This window comes from Lissotriton helveticus, chromosome 12 (assembly GCF_964261635.1).
Source record: "Lissotriton helveticus chromosome 12, aLisHel1.1, whole genome shotgun sequence".
NCBI lineage: Eukaryota > Metazoa > Chordata > Amphibia > Caudata > Salamandridae > Lissotriton > Lissotriton helveticus.
In genome coordinates, this window is record NC_136073.1 from 241345154 (window position 1) to 241371856 (window position 26703).

General features: G+C 47.2%; 1 protein-coding gene across 1 annotated transcript in view; it reads left to right on the plus strand.

The window, feature by feature from the left end:
* The window catches only part of CPNE7 (copine 7), a 640312-nt gene that overhangs the window by 222450 nt on the left and 391159 nt on the right, over positions 1-26703 (plus strand). Inside the window, exon 2 of the mRNA XM_078669226.1 lies at positions 7216-7398. Coding sequence (XP_078525352.1) covers positions 7216-7398 — 183 coding nt within the window. The remainder of the gene's footprint in view (positions 1-7215; positions 7399-26703) is intronic.

A 26703-nucleotide genomic window follows, 5' to 3' on the forward strand; every position in this document is an offset into this window, starting at 1 on the left:
TTAGATTGTTTGAAACTGCAGCAGGTAAATTACAACTCCTGCCGGGTTAGTTTGTGCTATATAAAACTCTGAACGAAGAAAACCCAGCAAGAACAAGATGAGACAATTGTAGAAGGCAGGCAAAAGGGTGGAGGGAAGACCACCCTAAGGTTGTCAGGTCTAACAGTTATGTTATATTGATTTATATTGCACACTAATCACCTGGGAGGGTATCCAGGTGCTTGGGCAGGTGTGTAGGTGTGAGGACCTCAAGGTGCTTAGATAAAGAACTAGGTATTCAGCTACTTGTGGAACTCAAGAAATGAGGAGGAGGCTCTGTTGTGCTGAGGGAGGTTGTTTCATGTCTTGGGTGCCTAATAGGGGAATGAGCGACCTCCAGTTGTGATGTTGCGGATGCGGGAATATGTGTAAGTGAGAGTAGGGTCTGGTGGGTTGGTGAAAGTGTATGTGGCTGTTCAGGTATTCTATTCCTGTATTGTATACAGCTTTGTGTGTGTGTGAGAACTTTGAAGTGGCTTTGCTTGTGAATGGGGAACCAGTGAATCTTTATGAGGTGTGGTGTGATGTGGGTGTGGCATGGAAGGTCGAGTATGAGTTTTGCAGTGTTGTTCTGGATGGTCTGGAGTCCTTGTAGGAGTTGTTTGGAGATTCCGGTGTAGAGAGTGTTGCCATAGTCTAGCCTGCTGGTGATAAGTGCTTGAGTGACAGTCGTTCTGGTATTCTGAGGCAACCATTTAAAGATCTTTCATTGCATTCATAGGATGTGGAAGGAAGAGGTGCACACTGAGTTGGTTTGAGCCATCATGTTGTTCTTGACGTCTAGGATGATTCCTAGATTTCTTGCGTGGTCTGTGGATATTGGTCCTAGCTCAGACGGCTATCAGTGGAGTCCCATGGGGAGGTCTTGTCTCCAAAGATCACTACTCCTGTCTTGTTGGAGATTCGCTGCAGGCAGCTGGTTTGCATCCAGTCTGCTACCATGGTTATGCAGTTGGTGAAGTTGGTCTTGGTGGTGGTTGTCTTGTTCATCAGAGAGAGGATGAGTTGGGTGTTATCGGCCTATAAGAGTATGGTGATATCTTGTGATCGAATGATATGGCTAGCGCTGTCAATTATTTGTTGAAATGGGTGGGGCTAAGGGACAATCCCTGTGGGGCTCTGTATATCAATCTCTTGGTCTCTCATGTGAAGGGTGACAGCGTGCCCCTTTGGGTTCTTCCCATGAGGAAGGAACAGATTATTTTGAGAGCAGATCCTTGTAAGCCAATCTCGTGGAGTCTTCTGATGAGGTTGTTATATGAGACAGTGTCGAAGGCTGGGGAGAGATAGAGCAGGATGAGAGCCTCTGTTTCTACTTGGTCCAGGATGATTTGAATTTCATCAGTGGCCACAATGAGTACTGTTTCAGTGCTTTGCTTCTTTTTGAATCCTCCTTTCTGAATTTTGAAGATGCTGAAATTCGAAGTGGGTTGTGAGTTGCTCGTTGATGGCCTTCTCAATCACTTTGGCTGGATAAGAGGCAGGGAGATGGGTCAGATGGGGACTTGAAATTGTTCTACTGGTCTCTTTCTTAAACCTCTTGGGTTAAGGTAGATAAATACTTCTTCCCCCACAGCTTGGGCTGGGAAAACATACCTATCAAACAATGCACGTGAGGTTTTCTATGCTTTTGAAATCTTCAAACAAGTGAGTCTCGTACCTTCCACTTGATGGCAGAAGAATCCATCTGGTTCTGTGGATCAGTCAATGAAGAGGACATTGTGTCCTAAAAACTATTTTTATTCTTCCAATGAACAGAGCACTCTTTCGTTTGCATGAGTTGTTTTTATACTCAAAAGAATATTCACAGAGGTGAGCAGCTTATTTCCGCTTTATTGGCCACAATTACCATTGATGTTCTTTGTGCCACAGCAAGAACGGAATCTAACATTTATTTATGAGCTGGGCTGACACAGAGTCAGCCACTTTTTAATGCATCTATTGGGAGGATGGTCAGAGGACTCTGAGCTCCACAATAGAGGGTTTCGAGGTACTAAACTGTGAAGAAAACAAATAGGGGCCTTCTAAAATATTTAAAGTTTTGGGGGGAGTGCCAGTTCTGTAAAGGTACAGTAAAGTCTCAGGGAGATAACATGCAATATTGATTCAGTGGTGCGATAGTGATAAGTTAAAAAATAAATGTACCAATTTGTTTTATGAATGACTTGAAAACTTCAGATAAATAGGCCTGTTTTATTGTCCCTAGGAATTCCCTTTCAACTGGCTTCCTAGTTGCCACCGTTTTTAATTATGAAGACAAGCTTTAGGGATAAGTGGCACCAAGCAAACCAACACATATATTTAAATTAAGGCAGTGGTTTATTTGTAAAAAAATAAGTGATGGGGTTCTTGTCAGGAGGCAGCTTGTACCAGCCCATTTCTCCTTTTATCGCTGCCTAAAACAGAACCAACGACTAAGCATGAAAGTGAGGAGAGGGTGTGGCATAATGGCCAGAGCGGCTGACTTCGGAGCTGGGAACTAGGTTCTAGTCTTGGTGTTGGCTTCACATCCTGTGATTCTAGGCAAATCACTTAATCTCCCCGAAAATTAATGTGTACATAACTGGTGCTCATGAAAAGTGCTGGTGTTGATGATTAAAGTGCCTGTGCTGAGCCCTGTAACCCACCGGCTCAAATTAAGCACTGGTTGAAGGGTTCCTGGAAGTAGCACAGAAATACTGTGCAAGTCCCCCCTACAATCATTTGGCATACAGGGCATCAGAAGCTCTCATTTTTGCAAATCACCAAAAGAGCCCGAAATGTTGCCGAAAAATGGAGGCGAAGAAAATCAAACAATAATGAGATTCACAGACAGGAGCTAGGTCTTCTATACAGATGTAATGCCTGTATCATAGTAATAACTGAATATATAGCCCTAGTCATGTAACTCTGTAAGTAACAGAGGTGTAGTACTAATCCAAGGGAGCGGTCCCCATGTAATTAGGATCAAAGGGATGACCGGCTGACCTTTCGGATAGATAGTTCAATACGTAGCATGCAGGTTAAAGTTAAATCTGTCTAGCAGTAAATAAGGCGAAGGCTCTTTATTTACTTTTTTCAAGTTGGTAGGAAAATACATTATGTGTGTGCAAAATACAAAGCCATTGTGTTAATGAGATGTGTGTTTTTTTATTCTTTTTACGAGATAAATGGAGAAAGCTATTTGTATTAATTTATTTCTGGTTGTTATGAAGCACAACAACAAACATTACTCATTAAACAGTATAAAAGTTTATTAAAAGATGTACACATTAATTAAGAAAATATCAACACAAGAAATCAGTTAGTCAATTTTCAGTGCATCTTTCCAATTCATGATAGAACACAGCAATTGTTCATACTCTGCAACCACTTTTATGGACAGATGTATAAAAGGATATTTGTTTCTATGGCGATCAAAAAGTGGGCAATCGAGGAGTCTATCATCAGAATTCTCAATTTCACCAGCAGAACTTGCAAAGAAAGCTGATACTCATCATTTCATGCCATGCACCAATTAGATGAAACTCAGGTGCCTGCCCAAAGCTTTTTATTTGGTACATTTTAATTAAAGATCAGTTTTGCATATCATAATGTGACAATTTATGAGTATCATTCATTATACTAATGGAGGCATGACTTGAAGGCTCCAACTCCATTGACACTGTCTGCATCAGCCTACCCAGATATCTTGTGTATGCTTTTTTAGATATGATTTGTAGGTTCTTAATGTCGTGAGTGATTGCCCACGTAAGCTCTCATTCCATCTTCTCTACACATTCCATACGAAATGTAAAAATTTGTGTGTTCCTCCCAGATTTGTTCGATATGAGCCCTCTTGGAATTCTGGGCACCAATAACGTGGATTGAGTGCTGCTTTGTACAAAGAACCATTTAAAGGTGGCAATCCATGAAACCATCCATCTTGATTTCAAACCAAGTTCCATTCTGATTAATTCCATTGGATTCAAATTTCAGATAGACAGGGTTTTTTCCAGATTCTAGTTTCTTTTATATATAGCTGTTTTGGATATTCTGGGATCCAGATCTCAGCTCCATACAAGTATTACAGCCTACTGCTAAGCAGTCGCTGTCGGCAGTACAGGAACAGGAAGCAGGCAGCGAGGCTCCCTCCCCAAAGCTAATCACAAGTCTGCAAGCAGTGTTGTGATTGGTCGGGACGCCGGCCAGCCAGTAGCTTATGAGGGGGCCACATTCTCCATGCAGTCTGCCTGGAGAAGGGCAGAGTGGGCATGACTGGTTTGGAGGCCCAGAAGGCCGACCAAACAGTCTTTGCGCAATTAGGAGTGGGCACTTCACTCCTCCATGCAGCCCGGGCCCAGCCTCCCACCTGCCCACCCGCAACCAAACATAAAATGGTTATAACTAAAAATTATTACCATTTTATGTTTCTGCTTCTCACACTGCAAGAAAACAGTGGGGCGATGCGCCTCCGCCCTAGTGCCAAGGGCTACCTGAAGGTGAGGTATATGCTTGAGCCACATCTGATGGCTTATTATGAAGTTGTTTGACTATTTTGGAGCCCAAGACAAAAGGACTATTGGGCTATTGGAAGATTCCACCCACTGTGTGTAGAATGTTCTTAATTAAAAAGGGATAAATATAAAGACAGACATTGGAAATTTGGATCAGATCTGTACCAGCTAAAATGGGCCACCAGCCACTTCATTATCGTCAACCAAGCTTTCAACCTCCCAGAGTTCTAATAGGGCAAACATAACATTGGCTTGATACATTCATATCTATGGGTTCAGGCTGTGACCATCAAAAGCTTTTTGAAAAAGGAAAACTACTATTAGAGATTCTGGCAAAGGTTTCATTTGCTATAAAAGGTGTACTGCGATAAAAAGTCAATCAATAGCTTGTGAATTAAAGAATAATTCGAAAAGGTGATCCCCCTTAAACTGTAAGTCGAGTAATGCTCTCCAAGGGAAGACAGGACCCAAATTCAGGCAGGGCTGCGCAGAAGCTTCAAGTATTAATCACATGACTGAATTCTGGCCAAAAATATAAGCAGGTGCCTTAGCAGCGCTCTTGGGGACTAGGAAACAGCAATGTAAATAGTTTCTGTTGAGCAGGCACATTTGCAGACTTCATTTCTCAGGTGCCAAAGCGTGAATCGTCTTAGTGTCAGAGGCGAGCACATCCTGTGAGCAATGTTGACATGTGCAGAAGACGTGGCTGCTGCGAGTTGCAGTTTCGATGTGCTAAATTAAGTAATTGTGTTTTAATTTCACAGGAGTATGGCCACGAGGCCATTGCATGACGTATGCATTGGTTTTAAGAATTTTGTCTTGAAGTTCAGGGGCAGATTTACAGGCCCCTTGCAACACTTTTACGCCGCCGTTGCGTCACTTTTGTGATGCAGCGGCGTCGTAAACAATGCGCCACGTTGCAACACATTTACAACGTGACAAAGTCTAGGGAGTTGCGTCACGTTGTAAAGCCCTGCGTCACATTATGCCTGCGTCAGGTATAATGTATGCAGGGTGGGCGTTACGAAGTAAGAAAGCCTCGTAAAAGTGATGCAGTGAAATCTACAAGATTTCACTGCATCACTTTTATGACACCACTGCTTCAAAACCTTACGCCTGCTTGAAGCAGGCATAAGGAGTGACGCAGCATGATATGAATAGGCATTCCTAAGCATTGCTGCAGTTGCGTCATGCTTGCGACATGACTCCAGCAGTGCGTTGCCTTTATGCCAACAGACGCATCATGTATCTGTCAATACGTGCGTTATGGTACGCCACATTGTAAATGCGACGCATGTATGGTGGCACGAGGGTTATTTTGCATGACGCAAATGAACTAACGCATCTCTGCTAATATGCAGAGATGCGTCAGTTCTTGTAAATCTGCCGCACAGTTCTTTAAAGTACCCACAGTCAAGGGCCAGTGTTTTATAAAACCTCTAAATAAATACATGTTATTTATTAAGGTTTGACTTTTAGGTTACATTTTTAGTTTAATTCCTACATATTATTTTGTGTCACAAATATCAAGCATTTATCAATTGTTCATTCTATCTTTTAATACCTAAAATCTTTATAAGATGTATTTTTTATTTTTACTCATTTGTCTCCATTTGACATACACAGCCTTGATACCAAGGGAGATACTGGGAATGTATCGCTAGCTATGACAAGCCATCGGTGTTTTAACTAAGGCCCTCATTATGAGTGGCCTGGTTTCAGCCCTGTTAAGTTTGCATCCTCCCAATAGTTGCTGATACTGTGGTACTTGAGCCTGTAACTGAATAGGACAGATTTATCACCAATTATGTGTGGAACCCTGAAGTTCCTATGAGGAATGAGGAATTACAGAGGAAATTGGTAATTCCAGGTCCGATTGTGCTGGTAAATCCTCATATTTCCCCTCGAGTTTTCCTCAGAGAAATTCTCTACTTTCTGAAGCTGATGTCTCTTGATGTATCAAAACATGGGTTGAAGCCAATATATCACTAGACGTGCCCAGCCCAATATGGCGTCAGTAATTTGTTTGATTGACAGGGATGTGTCATTAAATAGTGCAAAGCTATTATGCCTTAATAATGGGTGACAGAAACAGCCATTATCCGCATTCATTCCAACATGACTTCAATAAGAGGGAGGTGCCATGAACTGATTACTTGACAAGCTCTGCTCCAGGTGATATTAATAGTAGTGGGATGACCAAATGTGCCACTAGACATTCTCAATCCAGCATGACTTAAGTAAGAGTGAGGTGAAGAAAATGTATCACAAGAGGGGACCAGCCCATTCTTGCTTCATACTAAGTTAGGTAAATGGAATGTACCACTACTATATAAACACAGCCCAGAGTGTCTTTACTTGATGATGGGAATGGAAGTTCTTGGTAGACATGCCCAACCAGTCGTGGCTTCACAGAGTAGGAGGTAAAGTAAGAATACCATTGGCCATGCCACACTCATGTTGCACTAATTAGGAAGGGCTTCACGGGAGATGATTGATGGTCTTTAGATTGTTATAACCATTGGAAAGAATGCACTGCTCTTGACCATCTTGAATGTGGTCCCCGGACTCAAGTGATACCTTGGGGGACCGCACATGAGATTCTCATCATCTTGTATAACGGTCTTTCATAACACTTTACTGCCTGGCTGCTTCATGAGGTCATAGTTTGACACACCCTTTCTTCTGCTTCTCTTTCCAGGTGGACAGGACTGAGGTCATTAAGAGTAACCTGCACCCTGTCTTCTCCAAGGTCTTTACCGTGGACTACTACTTTGAGGAGGTTCAGAAGTTGCGCTTCGAAGTGTACGACATCCATGGGCACTGCAGCATCGGCCCCCGTGATGATGATTTCCTCGGTGGGGTGGAGTGCACACTGGGACAGGTAAACCCTCCCACCAATTGTGCTTGAATTCACTTAGAAAGATATGAGTGCAAAGATAAAGTTCCCAATTGCTGCTATTATAAGTCAACCCCTTGATGAACGACAACAATATAACACAACCGGTTTGTGCCTTTCCACTTCTACTTGCCTTTTGCGTGCTCCCTTTCTTCAGACTCCTGGGGCCACTTTACACATATGACCCATTTTCCTTGATTGCACCAGGTGCACCTTTTAAAAGGTGTGCCTGGCGCAGTCAAGGAAAATGCTTCGTATTAGGGTGAATGCACTGTCCCCAGGGCAGCCCCCTAAGGCAGCCGTATGTTCAGGCTGCCTGGGGGGCAGCGCATTCCTGTGAAAATTGGAGTGTCTGCTTTTAAGCTGCTCCATGTTCTCACAGTGCAGGAGGCACACCGCCTGCACTTTGAAGGGGGTTAGAAATCCTCTTGCAGGCGGGTGCAGTCAGTGACTGCACCTGCGTCCAAGAGGATGTCTGGGGGATTCATTGGATCACCTTTCCCCCCTCCAAATGGCTGCAGTCAGGAGGCGCACTGACAGTGTGTCTTCTGAGAGCTTCTTTGCCTCTGCTCTCTCGTCTGTAATACGGCGAGAGTAAAGAGGGAAAGGGATTCCCTCATTTGCATTGGGCAAACCCCCCCCATGCACCTGTACCCACATCAGTGGGGAACAAGCCTGCATGCACCTGTACCCACATCAATGGGGAGCAAGCCTGCATGCACCTGTGACCACATCAGTGATGACCAGGCTTGCAGGCACCTGTGACCACATCAGTGGGGAACAAGCCTGCACGCACCGGTATCCACATCCATGAGAAACAAGCCTGCATGCACCTGTGACCACATCAGTGGGGAACAATCCTACATGCACCTGTACCCACATCAATGGGGAGCAAGCCTGCATGCACCTGTGACCACATCAGTGGGGAGCAAGCCTGCATGCACCTGTAACCACATCAGTGGGGAACAAGCCTGCATGCACCTGTGGCCACATCAGTGGAGCTTAAGCCTGCATTCACCTGTACCCACATCAGTGGGGAGCAATCCTGCATGCACCTGTAACCACATTAGTGGGGCCCATGCCTGCACACGCTAACTCTGTAAATAGGAAAGATGCAACTAGACCACTGCAACACCATGACTAGGTACTCCACAATGCAGAGCCATAGGGCTTGTAGCTATGATAGCAGCACCCTAGAAGTCCCCATGGTGAACTGAAATATAACTAGGCAGGACACAGACATCTCATATTTTAATATGTTGTGTGGTTCAATACATTTTTTCAAAATAAGTACATACAAAAAAGGTTCACAAATTGCCGTTGATGAGTACATGGATATACAGATATGTATTTTGATGATAGGATACAATAAACGAATCCTGATGAAATTGTTCCTGTATGCAGCTCTATATCTAAGTAGAAGGAACTGCCTCAATATCAGATTTTCCAGATATTCTAAATCTATAAGATAAATATCAATTTATAAAAAAGGATAGTTTACCTTTTATGTTCCTAAGATGGAGTGTGTGTAGTACCGCGTTATTGTGTACAACCATATCATCATGCATCCTTGTTGGTTTGGTGCTACAATGTGCAGGCTCAAATCAATGACTGAAAGTTGGAGGTGGATCAGTAGAGAAAAGCATTTGAAAACCACAACCACATCCAACTGGGTGGTTTGTGGCCTCACAATATGTATACTAATAAACAATTGGACCTGAAACAAAACATCCTTAAATAATAACAAATATCCTTAGAAATTATGATGCACCACTATTGATGTCACTGATAATTTCAATATTTAAGGTGACATGAAATGTCACTGTTATGCCATTGACACAGTTTGTAATGTGATCTATCACATCATGTATGAGGTCATGAGAGAGCTAGTCTTTGGCAAGTTATGGTTTCATGATGGGTTGTGAGTTATGATTTGTGTGGCGGACTGTCCTTGGTCAATCCAATAGTATTAGGTTTTGTTTTGGAACCATACCACGGCTGTAACACTGTTTTCTGTGATTATCCAAGTATTTCCTGTGAGAATGTTATATTGGTAGAACTACCTGAACCATACCATTGCTTAACTGTGGCTTCCATCATTTTATTTAAGGAATATTTGCAAACTGACCCAAACGTCAAGCTCCCACCAACTGAATATATGGGGTGGGATGCTGACCAGGCTATGCAACCCACAGTCTGCATTTCTTTATGTGTTTATGTCCATACCCCACTGCACACCTCCTTTAGATATGCATGGTGGATGTTGAAGAAAGGGACGGACCCTTGATTAGGCCGTGCGCCCTACAACCTTCTGTCTAACTCCTTCCAAGCATGGCTTCCTGACCTATGCTGTGGGGTTGGACCACGGGCTTGACCTGTATCCAGTCCCTGTGCCCTCACACCAGTGCCTCCTAGTAGTTGGAAATTGCAAAAAACACAGTTGATGGACAGAATGTAGAACAATGCCATACATTCACCCCAGTACAATGATCTGGGCCTAAATCCATCGTTTTTTTGCACTCCACACCACCCTGGGTTAGACACTGGCTATATGCAAATCAGCTCTGACCCTGTGCCTCATGGGAACAGTCCAGTCTGAACTACCAAGCCATGTCTTTCCCAGACCGGAATCAAGCATCTAAGGACCGTTTTCTGGCTATCAGCCTTCATCAGCCTGGATAGCTTGACTCCAGTGGTGTGGAGAGCCTGGGACTCACGTCTGAGCATACCCAGCCCACTCGGGGTCAAAATTTCAAAAAACACAGTTGATGGACAGAATGTAGAACAATGTCATACATTCACCCCAGTACAATGATCTGGGCCTAAATCCATCGTTTTTTTGCACTCCACACCACCCTGGGTTAGACACTGGCTATATGCAAATCAGCTCTGACCCTGTGCCTCATGGGAACAGTCCAGTCCGAACTACCAAGCCATGTCTTTCCCAGACCGGAATCAAGCATCCAAGGACCGGTTTCTGGCTATCAGCCTTCATCAGCCTGGATAGCTTGACTCCAGTGGTGTGGAGAGCCTGGGACTCACGTCTGAGCATACCCAGCCCACTCGGGTGAAAATTGCAAAAAACACAGTTGATGGACAGAATGTAGAACAATGTCATACATTCACCCCAGTACAATGATCTGGGCCTAAATTCATCATTTGTTTGCACTCCACACCACCCTGGGTTAGACACTGGCTATATGCAAATCAGCTCTGACCCTGTGCCTCATGGGAACAGTCCAGTCCGAACTACCAAGCCATGTCTTTCCCAGACCGGAATCAAGCTATCCAGGCTGATGAAGGCTGATAGCCAGAAACCGGTCCTTGAATGCTTGATTCCGGTCTGGGAAAGACATGGCTTGGTAGTTCGGACTGGACTGTTCCCATGAGGCACAGGGTCAGAGCTGATTTGCATATAGCCAGTGTCTAACCCAGGGTGGTGTGGAGTGCAAAACAACGATGGATTTAGGCCCAGATCCTTGTACTGGGGTGAATGTATGACATTGTTCTACATTCTGTCCATCAACTGTGTTTTTTGCAATTTTCACCCCGAGTGTCCTGGGTATGCTCAGACGTGAGTCCCAGGCTCTCCACACCACTGGAGTCAAGCTATCCAGGCTGATGAAGGCTGATAGCCAGAAACCGGTCCTTGAATGCTTGAGTCCGGTCTGGGAAAGACATGGCTTGGTAGTTCGGACTGGACTGTTCCCATGAGGCACAGGGTCAGAGCTGATTTGCATATAGCCAGTGTCTAACCCAGGGTGGTGTGGAGTGCAAAAAAACGATGGATTTAGGCCCAGATCCTTGTACTGGGGTGAATGTATGACATTGTTCTACATTCTGTCCATCAACTGTGTTTTTTGCAATTTTCACCCCGAGTGTGCTGGGTATGCTCAGACGTGAGTCCCAGGCTCTCCACACCACTGGAGTCAAGCTATCCAGGCTGATGAAGGCTGATAGCCAGAAACCGGTCCTTGAATGCTTGATTCCGGTCTGGGAAAGACATGGCTTGGTAGTTCGGACTGGACTGTTCCCATGAGGCACAGGGTCAGAGCTGATTTGCATATAGCCAGTGTCTAACCCAGGGTGGTGTGGAGTGCAAAAAAACGATGGATTTAGGCCCAGATCCTTGTACTGGGGTGAATGTATGACATTGTTCTACATTCTGTCCATCAACTGTGTTTTTTGCAATTTTCACCCCGAGTGTGCTGGGTATGCTCAGACGTGAGTCCCAGGCTCTCCACACCACTGGAGTCAAGCTATCTAGGCTGATGAAGGCTGATAGCCAGAAACCGGTCCTTGAATGCTTGATTCCGGACTGGGAAAGACATGGCTTGGTAGTTCGGACTGGACTGTTCCCATGAGGCACAGGGTCAGAGCTGATTTGCATATAGCCAGTGTCTAACCCAGGGTGGTGTGGAGTGCAAAAAACGATGGATTTAGGCCCAGATCCTTGTACTGGGGTGAATGTATGACATTGTTCTACATTCTGTCCATCAACTGTGTTTTTTGCAATTTTCACCCCGAGTGTGCTGGGTATGCTCAGACGTGAGTCCCAGGCTCTCCACACCACTGGAGTCAAGCTATCCAGGCTGATGAAGGCTGATAGCCAGAAACCAGTCCTTGAATGCTTGATTCCGGTCTGGGAAAGACATGGCTTGGTAGTTCGGACTGGACTTTTCCCATGAGGCACAGGGTCAGAGCTGATTTGCATATAGCCAGTGTCTAACCCAGGGTGGTGTGGAGTGCAAAAAAACGATGGATTTAGGCCCAGATCCTTGTACTGGGGTGAATGTATGACATTGTTCTACATTCTGTCCATCAACTGTGTTTTTTGCAATTTTCACCCCGAGTGTGCTGGGTATGCTCAGACGTGAGTCCCAGGCTCTCCACACCACTGGAGTCAAGCTATCCAGGCTGATGAAGGCTGATAGCCAGAAACCGGTCCTTGAATGCTTGATTCCGGTCTGGGAAAGACATGGCTTGGTAGTTCGGACTGGACTGTTCCCATGAGACACAGGGTCAGAGCTGATTTGATTATAGCCAGTGTCTAACCCAGGGTGGTGTGGAGTGCAAAAAAACGATGGATTTAGGCCCAGATCCTTGTACTGGGGTGAATGTATGACATTGTTCTACATTCTGTCCATCAACTGTGTTTTTTGCAATTTTCACCCCGAGTGTGCTGGGTATGCTCAGACGTGAGTCCCAGGCTCTCCACACCACTGGAGTCAAGCTATCCAGGCTGATGAAGGCTGATAGCCAGAAACCGGTCCTTGAATGCTTGATTCCGGTCTGGGAAAGACATGGCTTGGTAGTTCGGACTGGACTGTTCCCATGAGGCACAGGGTCAGAGCTGATTTGCATATAGGCAGTGTCTAACCCAGGGTTGTGTGGAGTGCAAAAAAACGATGGATTTAGGCCCAGATCCTTGTACTGGGGTGAATGTATGACATTGTTCTACACTCTGTCCATCAACTGTGTTTTTTGCAATTTTCACCCCGAGTGTGCTGGGTATGCTCAGACGTGAGTCCCAGGCTCTCCACAGCACTGGAGTCAAGCTATCCAGGCTGATGAAGGCTGATAGCCAGAAACCGGTCCTTGAATGCTTGATTCCGGTCTGGGAAAGACATGGCTTGGTAGTTCGGACTGGACTGTTCCCATGAGGCACAGGGTCAGAGCTGATTTGCATATAGCCAGTGTCTAACCCAGGGTGGTGTGGAGTGCAAAAAAACGATGGATTTAGGCCCAGATCCTTGTACGGGTGTGAATGTATGACATTGTTCTACATTCTGTCCATCAACTGTGTTTTTTGCAATTTTCACCCCGAGTGTGCTGGGTATGCTCAGACGTAAGTCCCAGGCTCTCCACACCACTGGAGTCAAGCTATCCAGGCTGATGAAGGCTGATAGCCAGAAACCGGTCCTTGAATACTTGATTCCGGTCTGGGAAAGACATGGCTTGGTAGTTCGGACTGGACTGTTCCCATGAGGCACAGGGTCAGAGCTGATTTGCATATAGCCAGTGTCTAACCCAGGGTGGTGTGGAGTGCAAAAAAAGATGGATTTAGGCCCAGATCCTTGTACTGGGGTGAATGTATGACATTGTTCTACATTCTGTCCATCAACTGTGTTTTTTGCAATTTTCACACCGAGTGTGCTGGGTATGCTCAGACGTGAGTCCCAGGCTCTCCACACCACTGGAGTCAAGCTATCCAGGCTGATGAAGGCTGATAGCCAGAAACCGGTCCTTGAATGCTTGATTCCGGTCTGGGAAAGACATGGCTTGGTAGTTCGGACTGGACTGTTCCCATGAGGCACAGGGTCAGAGCTGATTTGCATATAGCCAGTGTCTAACCCAGGGTGGTGTGGAGTGCAAAAAAACGATGGATTTAGGCCCAGATCATTGTACTGGGGTGAATGTATGACATTGTTCTACAATCTGTCCATCAACTGTGTTTTTTGCAATTTTCACCCCGAGTGTCTGGGTATGCTCAGACGTAAGTCCCAGGCTCTCCACACCACTGGAGTCAAGCTATCCAGGCTGATGAAGGCTGATAGCCAGAAACCGGTCCTTGAATGCTTGATTCCGGTCTGGGAAAGACATGGCTTGGTAGTTCGGACTGGACTGTTCCCATGAGGCACAGGGTCAGAGCTGATTTGCATATAGCCAGTGTCTAACCCAGGGTGGTGTGGAGTGCAAAAAAACGATGGATTTAGGCCCAGATCCTTGTACTGGGGTGAATGTATGACATTGTTCTACATTCTGTCCATCAACTGTGTTTTTTGCAATTTTCACCCCGAGTGTGCTGGGTATGCTCAGACGTGAGTCCCAGGCTCTCCACACCACTGGAGTCAAGCTATCCAGGCTGATGAAGGCTGATAGCCAGAAACCGGTCCTTGAATGCTTGATTCCGGTCTGGGAAAGACATGGCTTGGTAGTTCGGACTGGACTGTTCCCATGAGGCACAGGGTCAGAGCTGATTTGCATATAGCCAGTGTCTAACCCAGGGTGGTATGGAGTGCAAAAAAACGATGGATTGAGGCCCAGATCCTTGTACTGAGGTGAATGTATGACATTGTTCTACATTCTGTCCATCAACTGTGTTTTTTGCAATTTTCACCCAGAGTGTGCTGGGTATGCTCAGACGTGAGTCCCAGGCTCTCCACACCACTGGAGTCAAGCTATCTAGGCTGATGAAGGCTGATAGCCAGAAACCGGTCCTTGAATGCTTGATTCCGGTCTGGGAAAGACATGGCTTGGTATTTCGGACTGGACTGTTCCCATGAGGCACAGGGTCAGAGCTGATTTGCATATAGCCAGTGTCTAACCCAGGGTGGTGTGGAGTGCAAAAAAACGATGGATTTAGGCCCAGATCCTTGTACTGGGGTGAATGTATGACATTGTTCTACATTCTGTCCATCAACTGTGTTTTTTGCAATTTTCACCCCGAGTGTGCTGGGTATGCTCAGACGTGAGTCCCAGGCTCTCCACACCACTGGAGTCAAGCTATCCAGGCTGATGAAGGCTGATAGCCAGAAACCGGTCCTTGAATGCTTGATTCCGGTCTGGGAAAGACATGGCTTGGTAGTTCGGACTGGACTGTTCCCATGAGGCACAGGGTCAGAGCTGATTTGCATATAGCCAGTGTCTAACCCAGGTTGGTGTGGAGTGCAAAAAAACGATGGATTTAGGCCCAGATCCTTGTACTGGGGTGAATGTATGACATTGTTCTACATTCTGTCCATCAACTGTGTTTTTTGCAATTTTCACCCCGAGTGTGCTGGGTATGCTCAGACGTGAGTCCCAGGCTCTCCACACCACTGGAGTCAAGCTATCCAGGCTGATGAAGGCTGATAGCCAGAAACCGGTCCTTGAATGCTTGATTCCGGTCTGGGAAAGACATGGCTTGGTAGTTCGGACTGGACTGTTCCCATGAGGCACAGGGTCAGAGCTGATTTGCATATAGCCAGTGTATAACCCAGGGTTGTGTGGAGTGCAAAAAAACGATGGATTTAGGCCCAGATCCTTGTACTGGGGTGAATGTATGACATTGTTCTACATTCTGTCCATCAACTGTGTTTTTTGCAATTTTCACCCCGAGTGTGCTGGGTATGCTCAGACGTGAGTCCCAGGCTCTCCACAGCACTGGAGTCAAGCTATCCAGGCTGATGAAGGCTGATAGCCAGAAACCGGTCCTTGAATGCTTGATTCCGGTCTGGGAAAGACCTGGCTTGGTAGTTCGGACTGGACTGTTCCCATGAGGCACAGGGTCAGAGCTGATTTGCATATAGCCAGTGTCTAACCCAGGGTGGTGTGGAGTGCAAAAAAACGATGGATTTAGGCCCAGATCCTTGTACGGGTGTGAATGTATGACATTGTTCTACATTCTGTCCATCAACTGTGTTTTTTGCAATTTTCACCCCGAGTGTGCTGGGTATGCTCAGACGTAAGTCCCAGGCTCTCCACACCACTGGAGTCAAGCTATCCAGGCTGATGAAGGCTGATAGCCAGAAACCGGTCCTTGAATACTTGATTCCGGTCTGGGAAAGACATGGCTTGGTAGTTCGGACTGGACTGTTCCCATGAGGCACAGGGTCAGAGCTGATTTGCATATAGCCAGTGTCTAACCCAGGGTGGTGTGGAGTGCAAAAAAACGATGGATTTAGGCCCAGATCCTTGTACTGGGGTGAATGTATGACATTGTTCTACATTCTGTCCATCAACTGTGTTTTTTGCAATTTTCACACCGAGTGTGCTGGGTATGCTCAGACGTGAGTCCCAGGCTCTCCACACCACTGGAGTCAAGCTATCCAGGCTGATGAAGGCTGATAGCCAGAAACCGGTCCTTGAATGCTTGATTCCGGTCTGGGAAAGACATGGCTTGGTAGTTCGGACTGGACTGTTCCCATGAGGCACAGGGTCAGAGCTGATTTGCATATAGCCAGTGTCTAACCCAGGGTGGTGTGGAGTGCAAAAAAACGATGGATTTAGGCCCAGATCATTGTACTGGGGTGAATGTATGACATTGTTCTACAATCTGTCCATCAACTGTGTTTTTTGCAATTTTCACCCCGAGTGTCTGGGTATGCTCAGACGGAAGTCCCAGGCTCTCCACACCACTGGAGTCAAGCTATCCAGGCTGATGAAGGCTGATAGCCAGAAACCGGTCCTTGAATGCTTGATTCCGGTCTGGGAAAGACATGGCTTGGTAGTTCGGACTGGACTGTTCCCATGAGGCACAGGGTCAGAGCTGATTTGCATATAGCCAGTGTCTAACCCAGGGTGGTGTGGAGTGCAAAAAAACGATGGATTTAGGCCCAGATCCTTGTACTGGGGTGAATGTATGACATTGTTCTACATTCTGTCCATCAACTGTGTTTTTTGCAATTTTCACCCCGAGTGTGCTGGGTATGCTCAGACGTGAGTCCCAGGCTCTCCACACCACTGGAGTCAAGCTATCCAGGCTGATGAAGGCTGATAGCCAGAAACCGGTCCTTGAATGCTTGATTCCGGTCTGGGAAAGACATGGCTTGGTAGTTCGGACTGGACTGTTCCCATGAGGCACAGGGTCAGAGCTGATTTGCATATAGCCAGTGTCTAACCCAGGGTGGTATGGAGTGCAAAAAAACGATGGATTGAGGCCCAGATCCTTGTACTGAGGTGAATGTATGACATTGTTCTACATTCTGTCCATCAACTGTGTTTTTTGCAATTTTCACCCAGAGTGTGCTGGGTATGCTCAGACGTGAGTCCCAGGCTCTCCACACCACTGGAGTCAAGCTATCTAGGCTGATGAAGGCTGATAGCCAGAAACCGGTCCTTGAATGCTTGATTCCGGTCTGGGAAAGACATGGCTTGGTAGTTCGGACTGGACTGTTCCCATGAGGCACAGGGTCAGAGCTGATTTGCATATAGCCAGTGTCTAACCCAGGGTGGTGTGGAGTGCAAAAAAACGATGGATTTAGGCCCAGATCCTTGTACTGGGGTGAATGTATGACATTGTTCTACATTCTGTCCATCAACTGTGTTTTTTGCAATTTTCACCCCGAGTGTGCTGGGTATGCTCAGACGTGAGTCCCAGGCTCTCCACACCACTGGAGTCAAGCTATCCAGGCTGATGAAGGCTGATAGCCAGAAACCGGTCCTTGAATGCTTGATTCCGGTCTGGGAAAGACATGGCTTGGTAGTTCGGACTGGACTGTTCCCATGAGGCACAGGGTCAGAGCTGATTTGCATATAGCCAGTGTCTAACCCAGGTTGGTGTGGAGTGCAAAAAAACGATGGATTTAGGCCCAGATCCTTGTACTGGGGTGAATGTATGACATTGTTCTACATTCTGTCCATCAACTGTGTTTTTTGCAATTTTCACCCCGAGTGTGCTGGGTATGCTCAGACGTGAGTCCCAGGCTCTCCACACCACTGGAGTCAAGCTATCCAGGCTGATGAAGGCTGATAGCCAGAAACCGGTCCTTGAATGCTTGATTCCGGTCTGGGAAAGACATGGCTTGGTAGTTCGGACTGGACTGTTCCCATGAGGCACAGGGTCAGAGCTGATTTGCATATAGCCAGTGTATAACCCAGGGTTGTGTGGAGTGCAAAAAAACGATGGATTTAGGCCCAGATCCTTGTACTGGGGTGAATGTATGACATTGTTCTACACTCTGTCCATCAACTGTGTTTTTTGCAATTTTCACCCCGAGTGTGCTGGGTATGCTCAGACGTGAGTCCCAGGCTCTCCACAGCACTGGAGTCAAGCTATCCAGGCTGATGAAGGCTGATAGCCAGAAACCGGTCCTTGAATGCTTGATTCCGGTCTGGGAAAGACCTGGCTTGGTAGTTCGGACTGGACTGTTCCCATGAGGCACAGGGTCAGAGCTGATTTGCATATAGCCAGTGTCTAACCCAGGGTGGTGTGGAGTGCAAAAAAACGATGGATTTAGGCCCAGATCCTTGTACGGGTGTGAATGTATGACATTGTTCTACATTCTGTCCATCAACTGTGTTTTTTGCAATTTTCACCCGAGTGTGCTGGGTATGCTCAGACGTAAGTCCCAGGCTCTCCACACCACTGGAGTCAAGCTATCCAGGCTGATGAAGGCTGATAGCCAGAAACCGGTCCTTGAATACTTGATTCCGGTCTGGGAAAGACATGGCTTGGTAGTTCGGACTGGACTGTTCCCATGAGGCACAGGGTCAGAGCTGATTTGCATATAGCCAGTGTCTAACCCAGGGTGGTGTGGAGTGCAAAAAAACGATGGATTTAGGCCCAGATCCTTGTACTGGGGTGAATGTATGACATTGTTCTACATTCTGTCCATCAACTGTGTTTTTTGCAATTTTCACACCGAGTGTGCTGGGTATGCTCAGACGTGAGTCCCAGGCTCTCCACACCACTGGAGTCAAGCTATCCAGGCTGATGAAGGCTGATAGCCAGAAACCGGTCCTTGAATGCTTGATTCCGGTCTGGGAAAGACATGGCTTGGTAGTTCGGACTGGACTGTTCCCATGAGGCACAGGGTCAGAGCTGATTTGCATATAGCCAGTGTCTAACCCAGGGTGGTGTGGAGTGCAAAAAAACGATGGATTTAGGCCCAGATCATTGTACTGGGGTGAATGTATGACATTGTTCTACAATCTGTCCATCAACTGTGTTTTTTGCAATTTTCACCCCGAGTGTGCTGGGTATGCTCAGACGTGAGTCCCAGGCTCTCCACACCACTGGAGTCAAGCTATCTAGGCTGATGAAGGCTGATAGCCAGAAACCGGTCCTTGAATGCTTGATTCCGGTCTGGGAAAGACATGGCTTGGTAGTTCGGACTGGACTGTTCCCATGAGGCACAGGGTCAGAGCTGATTTGCATATAGCCAGTGTCTAACCCAGGGTGGTGTGGAGTGCAAAAAAACGATGGATTTAGGCCCAGATCCTTGTACTGGGGTGAATGTATGACATTGTTCTACATTCTGTCCATCAACTGTGTTTTTTGCAATTTTCACCCCGAGTGTGCTGGGTATGCTCAGACGTGAGTCCCAGGCTCTCCACACCACTGGAGTCAAGCTATCCAGGCTGATGAAGGCTGATAGCCAGAAACCGGTCCTTGAATGCTTGATTCCGGTCTGGGAAAGACATGGCTTGGTAGTTCGGACTGGACTGTTCCCATGAGGCACAGGGTCAGAGCTGATTTGCATATAGCCAGTGTCTAACCCAGGTTGGTGTGGAGTGCAAAAAAACGATGGATTTAGGCCCAGATCCTTGTACTGGGGTGAATGTATGACATTGTTCTACATTCTGTCCATCAACTGTGTTTTTTGCAATTTTCACCCCGAGTGTGCTGGGTATGCTCAGACGTGAGTCCCAGGCTCTCCACACCACTGGAGTCAAGCTATCCAGGCTGATGAAGGCTGATAGCCAGAAACCGGTCCTTGAATGCTTGATTCCGGTCTGGGAAAGACATGGCTTGGTAGTTCGGACTGGACTGTTCCCATGAGGCACAGGGTCAGAGCTGATTTGCATATAGCCAGTGTATAACCCAGGGTTGTGTGGAGTGCAAAAAAACGATGGATTTAGGCCCAGATCCTTGTACTGGGGTGAATGTATGACATTGTTCTACACTCTGTCCATCAACTGTGTTTTTTGCAATTTTCACCCCGAGTGTGCTGGGTATGCTCAGACGTGAGTCCCAGGCTCTCCACAGCACTGGAGTCAAGCTATCCAGGCTGATGAAGGCTGATAGCCAGAAACCGGTCCTTGAATGCTTGATTCCGGTCTGGGAAAGACCTGGCTTGGTAGTTCGGACTGGACTGTTCCCATGAGGCACAGGGTCAGAGCTGATTTGCATATAGCCAGTGTCTAACCCAGGGTGGTGTGGAGTGCAAAAAAACGATGGATTTAGGCCCAGATCCTTGTACGGGTGTGAATGTATGACATTGTTCTACATTCTGTCCATCAACTGTGTTTTTTGCAATTTTCACCCCGAGTGTGCTGGGTATGCTCAGACGTAAGTCCCAGGCTCTCCACACCACTGGAGTCAAGCTATCCAGGCTGATGAAGGCTGATAGCCAGAAACCGGTCCTTGAATACTTGATTCCGGTCTGGGAAAGACATGGCTTGGTAGTTCGGACTGGACTGTTCCCATGAGGCACAGGGTCAGAGCTGATTTGCATATAGCCAGTGTCTAACCCAGGGTGGTGTGGAGTGCAAAAAAACGATGGATTTAGGCCCAGATCCTTGTACTGGGGTGAATGTATGACATTGTTCTACATTCTGTCCATCAACTGTGTTTTTTGCAATTTTCACACCGAGTGTGCTGGGTATGCTCAGACGTGAGTCCCAGGCTCTCCACACCACTGGAGTCAAGCTATCCAGGCTGATGAAGGCTGATAGCCAGAAACCGGTCCTTGAATGCTTGATTCCGGTCTGGGAAAGACATGGCTTGGTAGTTCGGACTGGACTGTTCCCATGAGGCACAGGGTCAGAGCTGATTTGCATATAGCCAGTGTCTAACCCAGGGTGGTGTGGAGTGCAAAAAAACGATGGATTTAGGCCCAGATCATTGTACTGGGGTGAATGTATGACATTGTTCTACAATCTGTCCATCAACTGTGTTTTTTGCAATTTTCACCCCGAGTGTCTGGGTATGCTCAGACGTAAGTCCCAGGCTCTCCACACCACTGGAGTCAAGCTATCCAGGCTGATGAAGGCTGATAGCCAGAAACCGGTCCTTGAATGCTTGATTCCGGTCTGGGAAAGACATGGCTTGGTAGTTCGGACTGGACTGTTCCCATGAGGCACAGGGTCAGAGCTGATTTGCATATAGCCAGTGTCTAACCCAGGGTGGTGTGGAGTGCAAAAAAACGATGGATTTAGGCCCAGATCCTTGTACTGGGGTGAATGTATGACATTGTTCTACATTCTGTCCATCAACTGTGTTTTTTGCAATTTTCACCCCGAGTGTGCTGGGTATCCTCAGACGTGAGTCCCAGGCTCTCCACACCACTGGAGTCAAGCTATCCAGGCTGATGAAAGCTGATAGCCAGAAACCGGTCCTTGAATGCTTGATTCCGGTCTGGGAAAGACATGGCTTGGTAGTTCGGACTGGACTGTTCCCATGAGGCACAGGGTCAGAGCTGATTTTCATATAGCCAGTGTCTAACCCAGGGTGGTGTGGAGTGCAAAAAAATGATGGATTTAGGCCCAGATCCTTGTACTGGGGTGAATGTATGACATTGTTCTACATTCTGTCCATCAACTGTGTTTTTTGCAATTTTCACCCCGAGTGTGCTGGGTATGCTCAGACGTGAGTCCCAGGCTCTCCACACCACTGGAGTCAAGCTATCCAGGCTGATGAAGGCTGATAGCCAGAAACCGGTCCTTGAATGCTTGATTCCGGTCTGGGAAAGACATGGCTTGGTAGTTCGGACTGGACTGTTCCCATGAGGCACAGGGTCAGAGCTGATTTGCATATAGCCAGTGTCTAACCCAGGTTGGTGTGGAGTGCAAAAAAACGATGGATTTAGGCCCAGATCCTTGTACTGGGGTGAATGTATGACATTGTTCTACATTCTGTCCATCAACTGTGTTTTTTGCAATTTTCACCCCGAGTGTGCTGGGTATGCTCAGACGTGAGTCCCAGGCTCTCCACACCACTGGAGTCAAGCTATCCAGGCTGATGAAGGCTGATAGCCAGAAACCGGTCCTTGAATGCTTGATTCCGGTCTGGGAAAGACATGGCTTGGTAGTTCGGACTGGACTGTTCCCATGAGGCACAGGGTCAGAGCTGATTTGCATATAGCCAGTGTCTAACCCAGGGTTGTGTGGAGTGCAAAAAAACGATGGATTTAGGCCCAGATCCTTGTACTGGGGTGAATGTATGACATTGTTCTACACTCTGTCCATCAACTGTGTTTTTTGCAATTTTCACCCCGAGTGTGCTGGGTATGCTCAGACGTGAGTCCCAGGCTCTCCACAGCACTGGAGTCAAGCTATCCAGGCTGATGAAGGCTGATAGCCAGAAACCGGTCCTTGAATGCTTGATTCCGGTCTGGGAAAGACCTGGCTTGGTAGTTCGGACTGGACTGTTCCCATGAGGCACAGGGTCAGAGCTGATTTGCATATAGCCAGTGTCTAACCCAGGGTGGTGTGGAGTGCAAAAAAACGATGGATTTAGGCCCAGATCCTTGTACGGGTGTGAATGTATGACATTGTTCTACATTCTGTCCATCAACTGTGTTTTTTGCAATTTTCACCCCGAGTGTGCTGGGTATGCTCAGACGTAAGTCCCAGGCTCTCCACACCACTGGAGTCAAGCTATCCAGGCTGATGAAGGCTGATAGCCAGAAACCGGTCCTTGAATACTTGATTCCGGTCTGGGAAAGACATGGCTTGGTAGTTCGGACTGGACTGTTCCCATGAGGCACAGGGTCAGAGCTGATTTGCATATAGCCAGTGTCTAACCCAGGGTGGTGTGGAGTGCAAAAAAACGATGGATTTAGGCCCAGATCCTTGTACTGGGGTGAATGTATGACATTGTTCTACATTCTGTCCATCAACTGTGTTTTTTGCAATTTTCACACCGAGTGTGCTGGGTATGCTCAGACGTGAGTCCCAGGCTCTCCACACCACTGGAGTCAAGCTATCCAGGCTGATGAAGGCTGATAGCCAGAAACCGGTCCTTGAATGCTTGATTCCGGTCTGGGAAAGACATGGCTTGGTAGTTCGGACTGGACTGTTCCCATGAGGCACAGGGTCAGAGCTGATTTGCATATAGCCAGTGTCTAACCCAGGGTGGTGTGGAGTGCAAAAAAACGATGGATTTAGGCCCAGATCATTGTACTGGGGTGAATGTATGACATTGTTCTACAATCTGTCCATCAACTGTGTTTTTTGCAATTTTCACCCCGAGTGTCTGGGTATGCTCAGACGTAAGTCCCAGGCTCTCCACACCACTGGAGTCAAGCTATCCAGGCTGATGAAGGCTGATAGCCAGAAACCGGTCCTTGAATGCTTGATTCCGGTCTGGGAAAGACATGGCTTGGTAGTTCGGACTGGACTGTTCCCATGAGGCACAGAGTCAGAGCTGATTTGCATATAGCCAGTGTCTAACCCAGGGTGGTGTGGAGTGCAAAAAAACGATGGATTTAGGCCCAGATCCTTGTACTGGGGTGAATGTATGACATTGTTCTACATTCTGTCCATCAACTGTGTTTTTTGCAATTTTCACCCCGAGTGTGCTGGGTATGCTCAGACGTGAGTCCCAGGCTCTCCACACCACTGGAGTCAAGCTATCCAGGCTGATGAAGGCTGATAGCCAGAAACCGGTCCTTGAATGCTTGATTCCGGTCTGGGAAAGACATGGCTTGGTAGTTCGGACTGGACTGTTCCCATGAGGCACAGGGTCAGAGCTGATTTGCATATAGCCAGTGTCTAACCCAGGGTGGTATGGAGTGCAAAAAAACGATGGATTGAGGCCCAGATCCTTGTACTGAGGTGAATGTATGACATTGTTCTACATTCTGTCCATCAACTGTGTTTTTTGCAATTTTCACCCAGAGTGTGCTGGGTATGCTCAGACGTGAGTCCCAGGCTCTCCACACCACTGGAGTCAAGCTATCTAGGCTGATGAAGGCTGATAGCCAGAAACCGGTCCTTGAATGCTTGATTCCGGTCTGGGAAAGACATGGCTTGGTAGTTCGGACTGGACTGTTCCCATGAGGCACAGGGTCAGAGCTGATTTGCATATAGCCAGTGTCTAACCCAGGGTGGTGTGGAGTGCAAAAAAACGATGGATTTAGGCCCAGATCCTTGTACTGGGGTGAATGTATGACATTGTTCTACATTCTGTCCATCAACTGTGTTTTTTGCAATTTTCACCCCGAGTGTGCTGGGTATGCTCAGACGTGAGTCCCAGGCTCTCCACACCACTGGAGTCAAGCTATCCAGGCTGATGAAGGCTGATAGCCAGAAACCGGTCCTTGAATGCTTGATTCCGGTCTGGGAAAGACATGGCTTGGTAGTTCGGACTGGACTGTTCCCATGAGGCACAGGGTCAGAGCTGATTTGCATATAGCCAGTGTCTAACCCAGGTTGGTGTGGAGTGCAAAAAAACGATGGATTTAGGCCCAGATCCTTGTACTGGGGTGAATGTATGACATTGTTCTACATTCTGTCCATCAACTGTGTTTTTTGCAATTTTCACCCCGAGTGTGCTGGGTATGCTCAGACGTGAGTCCCAGGCTCTCCACACCACTGGAGTCAAGCTATCCAGGCTGATGAAGGCTGATAGCCAGAAACCGGTCCTTGAATGCTTGATTCCGGTCTGGGAAAGACATGGCTTGGTAGTTCGGACTGGACTGTTCCCATGAGGCACAGGGTCAGAGCTGATTTGCATATAGCCAGTGTATAACCCAGGGTTGTGTGGAGTGCAAAAAAACGATGGATTTAGGCCCAGATCCTCGTACTGGGGTGAATGTATGACATTGTTCTACACTCTGTCCATCAACTGTGTTTTTTGCAATTTTCACCCCGAGTGTGCTGGGTATGCTCAGACGTGAGTCCCAGGCTCTCCACAGCACTGGAGTCAAGCTATCCAGGCTGATGAAGGCTGATAGCCAGAAACCGGTCCTTGAATGCTTGATTCCGGTCTGGGAAAGACCTGGCTTGGTAGTTCGGACTGGACTGTTCCCATGAGGCACAGGGTCAGAGCTGATTTGCATATAGCCAGTGTCTAACCCAGGGTGGTGTGGAGTGCAAAAAAACGATGGATTTAGGCCCAGATCCTTGTACGGGTGTGAATGTATGACATTGTTCTACATTCTGTCCATCAACTGTGTTTTTTGCAATTTTCACCCCGAGTGTGCTGGGTATGCTCAGACGTAAGTCCCAGGCTCTCCACACCACTGGAGTCAAGCTATCCAGGCTGATGAAGGCTGATAGCCAGAAACCGGTCCTTGAATACTTGATTCCGGTCTGGGAAAGACATGGCTTGGTAGTTCGGACTGGACTGTTCCCATGAGGCACAGGGTCAGAGCTGATTTGCATATAGCCAGTGTCTAACCCAGGGTGGTGTGGAGTGCAAAAAAACGATGGATTTAGGCCCAGATCCTTGTACTGGGGTGAATGTATGACATTGTTCTACATTCTGTCCATCAACTGTGTTTTTTGCAATTTTCACACCGAGTGTGCTGGGTATGCTCAGACGTGAGTCCCAGGCTCTCCACACCACTGGAGTCAAGCTATCCAGGCTGATGAAGGCTGATAGCCAGAAACCGGTCCTTGAATGCTTGATTCCGGTCTGGGAAAGACATGGCTTGGTAGTTCGGACTGGACTGTTCCCATGAGGCACAGGGTCAGAGCTGATTTGCATATAGCCAGTGTCTAACCCAGGGTGGTGTGGAGTGCAAAAAAACGATGGATTTAGGCCCAGATCATTGTACTGGGGTGAATGTATGACATTGTTCTACAATCTGTCCATCAACTGTGTTTTTTGCAATTTTCACCCCGAGTGTCTGGGTATGCTCAGACGTAAGTCCCAGGCTCTCCACACCACTGGAGTCAAGCTATCCAGGCTGATGAAGGCTGATAGCCAGAAACCGGTCCTTGAATGCTTGATTCCGGTCTGGGAAAGACATGGCTTGGTAGTTCGGACTGGACTGTTCCCATGAGGCACAGGGTCAGAGCTGATTTGCATATAGCCAGTGTCTAACCCAGGGTGGTGTGGAGTGCAAAAAAACGATGGATTTAGGCCCAGATCCTTGTACTGGGGTGAATGTATGACATTGTTCTACATTCTGTCCATCAACTGTGTTTTTTGCAATTTTCACCCCGAGTGTGCTGGGTATCCTCAGACGTGAGTCCCAGGCTCTCCACACCACTGGAGTCAAGCTATCCAGGCTGATGAAAGCTGATAGCCAGAAACCGGTCCTTGAATGCTTGATTCCGGTCTGGGAAAGACATGGCTCGGTAGTTCGGACTGGACTGTTCCCATGAGGCACAGGGTCAGAGCTGATTTTCATATAGCCAGTGTCTAACCCAGGGTGGTGTGGAGTGCAAAAAAATGATGGATTTAGGCCCAGATCCTTGTACTGGGGTGAATGTATGACATTGTTCTACATTCTGTCCATCAACTGTGTTTTTTGCAATTTTCACCCCGAGTGTGCTGGGTATGCTCAGACGTGAGTCCCAGGCTCTCCACACCACTGGAGTCAAGCTATCCAGGCTGATGAAGGCTGATAGCCAGAAACCGGTCCTTGAATGCTTGATTCCGGTCTGGGAAAGACATGGCTTGGTAGTTCGGAC